Source organism: Dermacentor variabilis, chromosome 5 (assembly GCF_050947875.1).
Source record: "Dermacentor variabilis isolate Ectoservices chromosome 5, ASM5094787v1, whole genome shotgun sequence".
NCBI lineage: Eukaryota > Metazoa > Arthropoda > Arachnida > Ixodida > Ixodidae > Dermacentor > Dermacentor variabilis.
In genome coordinates this window covers 70,242,525-70,251,100 of record NC_134572.1, presented here as the reverse complement: position 1 = coordinate 70,251,100, position 8,576 = coordinate 70,242,525, and the positions used below count along the sequence as shown (strand labels likewise).

General features: G+C 51.8%; 1 protein-coding gene across 1 annotated transcript; it reads right to left on the bottom strand.

Moving 5' to 3' along the window:
- Positions 1-518: 518 nt before the first annotated feature.
- LOC142582765 (uncharacterized) lies at positions 519-7,940 on the bottom strand. The gene is made up of 4 exons (XM_075692789.1): positions 7,787-7,940; positions 3,018-3,299; positions 2,159-2,288; positions 519-1,541 (listed from the first exon to the last, which is right to left on the bottom strand). The coding sequence occupies exons 1-4, from the start codon at positions 7,824-7,826 to the stop codon at positions 1,298-1,300; spliced, it is 696 nt and encodes a 231-aa protein (XP_075548904.1). The 5' UTR covers positions 7,827-7,940; the 3' UTR covers positions 519-1,297.
- Positions 7,941-8,576: the final 636 nt, after the last annotated feature.

The following is an 8,576-nucleotide window of genomic DNA, read 5'->3' as shown; positions in this document are numbered from 1 at the left end:
ACAAGATTCGCGCTTGCACTGTCGTCGCTGTTGGTGTCGTCCTTGTTAGTGCGATACAAATTGTATAAGTTGTAGCCCAGCAGTGCGCGTTGCTGATAACATACTATAAATAAGACCGAAGTGCATTATTTCACGACACTGACACAATGCCCAGGTCAGAAAGCGCGTCGCATTGCATAAAGATTGCAACACTCGCGCCACGCGTCAGTATTCACCGACCTTTTAAACGAACAGCCGTAGAAGTCTACCCGCTCCGTAAATGTCAATCTCGACAGAGCCAACGAAGCATGAGGATTTCTACGGTCGTTGGTTGGTTTCAGTGGTCATTTAAAGGGCGCACCTTTCTCCATCAGAAGCGCTGGAATGTTCTCAGGGATTAAAGCTACACTAGGCAGCTTTTGTGATCTAAGATGCTTCCTTGCAAGGAGAGCGAAGCTCTATCAACTCGCAATCCCCCCCACCCCGCCCGCCCCCCCAAAAAAAGAAAGGTTGACGAACATGGACAATGACAGCCAGGCTTAGAAAACAGTAATAACATTAGGAATTTTATTCACGCAAAACCCTACAGAGTAGGAGCACGAGTCGAGCCTTCGTACAAGGCACACACTGTTCACCACGACGAAGAGGCCATGCGCTTGAAGACTTGCGTCTTGAACTTCTTTCCTTTTGTTTCGTACTCTTAAGGACTGCGTGACGTCAACACCTATCTGCTTTTCTTTTCTCTCTCTCTCTTTTGAGATCGCGCAGTTGGCAAGACAAGTCGAAAAAAAAATAAACTTGCTATTCAACCACGTCCTTATGTGTATTTTTTTACAGTCGTTTTTCTGTATATTTTTTTAATCTTTTGCGCTAGGGTCATCTACTCCCAGTCGCTAATAATATACTAAATGCCATTTTACAGGAACACCTCTTCTGAAGCGCCCTAATATCGCTGACAAGCGTGAGTGTTCATGTGTGTTCGCCTTTCTCTCTGTGTGTATCTGTTTTGCTTTTTTTTCGTCCTCGTACGAAAAGACGGGGGGAGCGCGACAGAGGGGAAGAAAAGTGCCGGTCGGGAGATGCTGCCAAGTCGGGCCGGGCGGCAGTCCTGCAGGTTCCGCACCGGCCGTCCGAGAAGGTTTGCGAGAAGTGGGCAGAGCAGAAGAAAAAAAAGAGACTAAACAAGGGCACAACCACCGTCAGAGTCCGTTAGGCTTCGGCGGTCGCTTCGGATGAGAAGGAGGAAGCGGAGGGCGCGAGCATCCGATCTTAGGGGAAGCTTCAGAAGGGCCGAGCAGCACTGCTGCCAGCAGTCCGTCTAGTTGCCCAGGTAGGCGGAGAAGAGACGGGAGAGCACACTGGTGGGCTTTCCGGAGGGCTTGGTGCCGGGGGGTGGCAGCAGGGAGTTGCACCTGGCGTTGCTCTCGCCGTAGGAGGTGCACACAACGTTGGGAAGGTCGGAGGCGGCCATCTTGACGAGGATCTCACCGAACTCGATGGCCTCCTCACCGCACTTGCTGGCGACGGCCTTGCGGGTGCAGCCCTGGTAGCGGTTGTACATGCTGCGAAAACAAGAAACAGAAGTGAATGAATGAATGAATGAATGAATGAATGAATGAATGAATGAATGAATGAATGAATGAATGAATGAATGAATGAATGAATGAATGAATGAATGAATGACCGGACGTTAGCTGCACGCGTCGTTTGCGACACGACAGGAGTTTAATAATGATGTGAGATCATGCGGAGATTTAAAATGAGAGATTGGATCGAGTGACATGGGAAGTGCGAGATTTGATTATCACGCTCACCTCCTGGATGCGTGATCCTTGTGCAAAAAAAAAAAGAGTTTGTTTTCGCGCTGAAATCGAAATGCCGCTTGACTACTGGAAGCTGCCATAAACGATTGGTGATGTTAGAACTAGCACGCGGTAATGCAACTGTCGATCATAATGTGCGGATACCGACAACCGTATGCATCATCGGCCCTTGCCAATGATCAATGTACGGTTGCTTGAGATTCTTCCACAAAGATCGCGCACTTTAGGGACGTTTGAAGCAAATTACATCATTGTGATTATAATCAGTAGGCTAGATCGAGGCTGTAAATGCTCGAAGGTGTTGATATTCACTCATGTATCTATAACCTATGTGCTAGCGATAAACGGTAACGTACCAGCAGGCAGCGGGGACACGGTCGTTGAAAGCGACAGTGGACACCTTCTCGAGTCCAGCCTGGATGTCGGTAAGACACTTCTTCTGGTCTGGCAGAGTCTGGCCAAGGCAAGGAGCGTGCTTCAGGTAGTCTGCAGAAAAAAAAAACGAAAAGAAAATCGGTTTTCCTGCAAGTCAACATCTCCTTAACGAATTTACTAGCTCACAGAGACAGCGCAGTTCATCGCTGAGAAAGTTTGGGTGCACCTACTAAGCAGACCTCCTCGGTTGGCCGCCGTCACGTGTTATGTCACGCATTGGTGACTTTTTGACCGTGTAGAAATGGCTCGTTCACAAAAACACATAAACAATGGGCCGAGTCAACAACAAGGAAACGAAACGGCTCTTGCACGGCCGGCGGTCTCGACTACAAACTGTGCTTCCTTGGGCAAAAAAAAAAAAAAATACCCGATCGTTTTGTTTCCTCCTTTTAACGACTAAGGAAAAGTGAGCAGTGCGTAAATATGAGGAAGAAAGGACTTTTCTAAGCAAGGCCTGCCATAAAGTAAGCTCTAAATATTTGCAAGGACAGTTCTAAATATATTAACGTTTATAACCGCTGGCAATTGTCACGCGATAGCGTGACGATGCGATTTTCCTGCTAAAAGGCGTATATCGAATACACGATATTGCGCCACAATGTTAGTCTAATAACGCGTAGCATCGGCGATTTGTCGGCGGAGGGAAGCGCCTTCCGAGATCATTTCGTGGTAGCCAGCATTGTCGGAAGCTGTGACAGAGGATCCCTCTTAGCATGCGGTGAATGCGCAGCGTAGCTAACACGCCGAGCCTTTTGCAGAACGGCGAGGTATTATACTCACTGGTCCTGACTTCGGTTCCCTTGGTACAGAACTGCTTGAAGAGCTCCTGGGATCCCTCAGCGACGAAACCGATCAGTTCCCTCTGCAGGGGAGTGGCGCAGCGAGTGGTGAAGTTCCTGAAGCAGTCCTGGGACTCCTTGAGGAAGCCGCACTGCTTGTCGACCTCGGCATCGGTGGTGGCCACTCCGGATGGGTTCTGGTTGAAGAGCAGCAGCGTCGCCGCGCAGAGATCCAGCTCGCGCAGGTGGCAGTTGCAGGCCTCTCCGTTCACCTGGTAGGCGGCTGCGCGACAGAAGGACAAGAGAACGTGAGCGGTCGGCAAAAGCTGTGGGCTCGGAGGGCCCTCGGCAACCCGTCGTTCGAGACCACAGGTTGGAGAAATGATTTTTTCCGCTAATGTGCATTACAAGAGTGCAAGCAATGCTGAGTGTATTGTTCCCGCATGAAACTGTAGCTCATTGCGAATGAAACAGAATAGCTTGTAGCGTTAGAGTTACTCTCTGATACAACAGCTAGTCTGCCCTTTCATGCAATCACCCGAATCTACTTATAAGGCACCTTGTTTGAGATCAAGAGGAACAGACAGCACCTGGACACATTTATTGAGACGCTGTGATGGTCAATCCTGTTGTGTGATGCGAGACTCGAATGAATGGGCAACGGCTTAGCCAAAAGCGTCTATATAGCTGTCGTAGCAGAAAACATATAAAGGATTGTAGCTCTACCGCGCGCCCCCTTCCCCTCCCCCCGCCCCCGCCCTTTCTGCTTGGGGCTGCAGCGCTCTTTCGGGCTCCTGATTAACGGTAATGGCGAACGCTCCTACCCAACTTTCCTTCGGCTGACTACGGCTCATCAGCGGATGTTTTCCTATCGTGACGACTCCTTTTGCTTAACCCTGCATCTCCCTTTCTGTCCGCGTCCCCTTCCTCCTAACGACACCCGCATTCTCAACACCATCGGAGAGCTGTCAAACTGTTGAGTGTCGCGGAAAGCGACTGAAAAAGAAAGAAATACCTCTCGGACGAAAGTTCGAACCATAGAAGATGGCTCACTGACACGTGCAGAAGCTCCGATCGACAAGTGCCCCCCGAAAAAGAAAAAAAGGATGGAGGAACATTTCAGTTCCGCGTGTTTGGCTTGGGACGCGACGGCATTTTCTTCCTCATCCCTTCTCCGTAGGGTCCTTTGAACGCGACGGCGCACGCTCGGCTTCTACCGGCTCCAAAGCTTGTCCCTGTCCGCGGTAAGATTGTGTCGTCGAATTCGGGGGGGCTCACGGACCGCATTTTCCCTTTCTTCACAGCGTGGACGCTTGCCTGTCTCGGTGCGTCTAATGGTCTTTGCAATTTCCCCCTCGTTGGAGGGGGAGTTGCGCCGGTCCGTCGCTCGTGCTTTCGCGCTGCGTACGTGGTTCCGAGGAAGCGGCAGCGACGTTTTTTTTCGGCGCGACCTTCAAGAACCGTCGTCTATCCAGCTCGGCGCGCGGATTATCTGTCGCCAGCGCTGTCTCTTCGTCGCCGTCTTTCGGGTTCGATCGCACACACGCACGCACATACTCACGGGCGAAAGCGTGCGCTGCTATTGCATGCTGGCCGGCGTGCTCAGGATTTTTCCTCTCTGCCGAAGTCTGACCTTTGTCTAAAAATAAGCATCGGTGTGGCGGCCTACATAGAGAAAAAAGGCGCATGTGGGCAGCTAGCCCGCTCGGCACCTGCTGGCGCAGGCGTGCGACATGTCCCGCGCTGGCGCCTGCTTGCGACGCGCGCTGCCTTCCGAAGAGCCTCGCGTTCCATGCGGGAGGGCGTGTCCTTCGCGATAAGGAGCGCGTGTCGTGCATTTCTTGCAGCGCGAAGTCGAACCGGTCGCCCGAAAACTAACTGCCACGCCGTCCTGTACCAGCTGCGTCCGCTGCAACCCCAGCAACGCTAGGCAACCTACTTTGCGAGTAAATTCTACGCTTGGCTGCGAAAAATCTGCGCGTGAATGATATTTGAGCAGTTAAACTCGTATGGTAAGCTGGGCTTATGACATTTCCAGGTCGTTCTCTTCCAGGTCACCGCAATCGCATCATGTGTTTGTGTCAGCTTCGTAGATTCTGAAAGTTCGATTACCATTGCTAACACTTAATCTGCTCGCGACCGTATTAACTTTGCGAAACAATGCAAACAAGACAGCCTGTAGGCCTGCCAAGGTGTTATTTTATGACGGACAAGAAGGAAGAAGCCCTTGTCAGTCACTGCATAGCGCAGGGCCGCACATATATCCTATCACGTCACTTTCTCGCTCTACTGGATACGTCGGGGGGGAGGCTATGCCACTCCTTCCGCTACCGTAGCCATGCGGGACATGTCCTCGCTCCACGCGAGGAGGCCGAAACCTTCCATTGCAACACGAGCCTCCCATGCATCGGCGCCGTTCTTGCAACACTGCCCGGCGACTAAAACTCCTGTATCGGTAGTACAGTCACGTTCACTGCGTGTCCCGTTAGTTTGAGTTCAAGGTGTTTTGGAAACGGCGCAGGCCGGCAGCCGTCGGCGGCTTCGCGGCCCTTCTGTCTATGTCGACGGGGCGTTCCACGCGTTGTATCGCGCCGCGGATTGACTTCATCGGCAGTGCTACGAGCGCGCGATTTGCATCTGCGTGGTGCACGACATGGCTCATTGTCAGGTCACGGCGAGCGCGGTGAAAGGGCCTGCAATGCTTGTTTTTTCTCTCGGTGCCTGGACGTTAGAGCGCCTGGTTCTGCAATGCTTTTCGATAGAATGGGCGCAGAACAACGCTGGCGGGTTGGTGACCGTCGAGAGGAATTGGCGCGGCCGCTTATGCTGTGTTCACGTTCCCGCTAACGTCTATCGTATTTATACCACGCATTGTAATTCTGACTACGAGCATAATAATACAAAATCCGCCCTACCAACGCATGCCCTTACTTGGCGTTCCGTTCTCCTGCCTACAAAGTTTCGTCCGCATATCTGAATCCGGACGCAGCGACAGATCATTGCCGCAATCTTTGTGTCGCGTGTGATCCGAGTCTATTTTCGAGACTAAGAAACATTCGTGCGGTCGCATTTCACGGACAACCTGTCATTCGACACTATCGTACCCTACACATCTATGGAGGTAATGGCGGCTTTGCCAACTGCACACTCATCGATTGGTTCTCGCACTATAGATGTCAGCGAAACAAACTATACAGCGCCCACAGTACTCCGCCGAGGCGATGCAAGTTTCATGCCATCCGTGGCATCACGCAGGTGTCCTGACCCTGGCATCCTCTGACAGAAGGCGGAGAAAGGATCCGAGCGCTTTGAGCGCGCGAGCTGGTCATCACCGCGATCTCTGTGGCGCCACCAACGGGTTAACACGGGAAAGAGCAGTGAACACGTTTCTGGATTTCGTTTACTTTCTTTCGTTCTTTCTGACCCGAGAGGAGGAGAAGACGGCGGGGCAGACCGCCTCGCGCTGAGAGCCACATGCCCGTGTCGAGGTTCCGCTTACTTTCGCGAGCATCTATTTCTCCCTTCACTGGAGCGCTGCTGAGATGACGAAGGAAAGCGAAGGCAAGAGGGGGGTTTTTTAGAAGTGCCCGGCGAAGAGGGGGGCGGCGAGGCGATCTCCTCTCGCGAGGGCTGCTTTGGGGTTACTGGGACACCGGCTGGTGCTTGCCGCTCCTGCTAGCAACGTGCCCGACTCGCCAGGAGAGCACTCCTTGGCTGGTCGCGAGAAAAAGCGGCAGGCGGGAGATAAATGAAATAATAAAGTAGGCGCCGCTCTCCAAGGCAGCGGGCCTCCTTCGCAGGCGTCTTTTGCCCTCCCTCTACTTTTCGCCTCTCGTTATTTCGCCTATCATGACATTTGAACTGTCTTGTGGCTGTTCGTGTTTACGTTTTCCTTCGCTCTCTCCGTGGAAATATCACAATTAGGAAGCGAGGACACCCTCCCGGGACTTAAAAGATAGAACACCAAGTCAGTCTTGCAGTGCCGTTTTTACCAGCGGGCCTTTCGGATTAACCTTGTCGGCATTTATCCTTTCTTTTCTTGCGGTCTTCCTTTCCCTCGTTGCATTGCAAGCTATCTCGCAGCTTCGTCGGTGCCACGGTATCCCGCTGATCACGCTGCCGATTCGAGCTCAAGGTAAGAAAAAAAAAGCTGGCTAAGCTTATTTACCCCGCGGTGGTATAAGAACAAGAAAAACTAGCCACAGACCGAGGCCAATGCGCCGATTGCGGCACAGTTAACCCATAACTAGAAACGCACGCGTTTAGAGCTCAATGTGCCACGGTACCGCTGCCGGAAATATTCCGCAGTTGCTTTGAATGACTTGGGTCATTCCTAAGATGACTGTATGTACAGTACCGATGCACTACCGCACTCAGAAGGTCTGAACATTTGTCCTTCCGAAGCCGAAGTCTCGATAATTGATAACGATGCTGAGTTACACAGCCATATCCACTGGTTCACTTGTAAGTCTAGCTCCGCAGGCCTTACCAGCGTTTGTCGAGTAATTCCTACGCCCAGTTATTGCTTTAAAAAGCTAAACCCCATCAAGCAACGTCAAGCTTGTTCTTATCCGCGCATTCCTCATCAGTAGCAGCTCTATAGGCCAACTTCGAAGTCGTCACCCCTTGAGAAGCATTTCAGATGTAAACCAAGTCAACCACGTGAGTATTGGTTAACTTTCGTAACCTAATTATCACCACTGCCTTAATTGATAATTAAAATATTTGTCTGTAATTATCTAAAGGATAAAAAAAAAAGAGAACACTTACCGAAGGCGAAAACCGCAGCGAAAAGGGCGAAGGTCCTCATATTGACTTAGTATTGAAGAGTGTCGCGCACTGCTATAGAATTTGGTTGTATGTGAGTTCCTCTGAGGCTGAGCTCGATGTGGATGTCTCCTCAGGGAGCTGCCGCGCTCTTATATACAGGTCTCCAGGGGGAGAATCGGGTAAACAGCGCTGTGTGCGAGAAGAAACGGGCTCCCCCCAAGCACCACAGGGCCCTCCTCGGCATCGAATCTCTCCCTCGCCCTCCCCGCCCCCTCCGCGGTGGCGAACGAGAGCCACTCTCACTCGTCTCAACCCCCTCCTCCGCCGCCTCGAACACACTTGCACTTTCGCCAGGTATACGCACGCTGGCGGAGAGGCGCCAGGCGAGGTACTACACAGCCGGCTACCGGCCCTCAGACGAAGCCACAACCGGCGGATGACGTGGAGTGGACGTACGCTCGTGCCGGTTGTCCTCTGTGAAGCCGGTTTCGGCTGGCGAAAGATTTTGCTGCGCGGGCAGACGCTTGATCGGCTTGCTCGGAGGAACGGATGAAAGCGGGCAGTACGCTTCTTTTTGGAGACGTTGTTCTTTTTATTTTCTTTCTCTCGTTTTCCAGCGTGTACGATCCGTAGTTCGTGGCAATAAATTACTAAAGGATCGAGGATCGAGTGATGAAACACTTGCTTGCCTTCGTACGAACACTGCAATTGCTCGTTCACTGTCCGCTTCGTTCCCTACTACACATGGTGTCGAATAAAACCACTAAACTATCACGGACAAGTGTGTTGT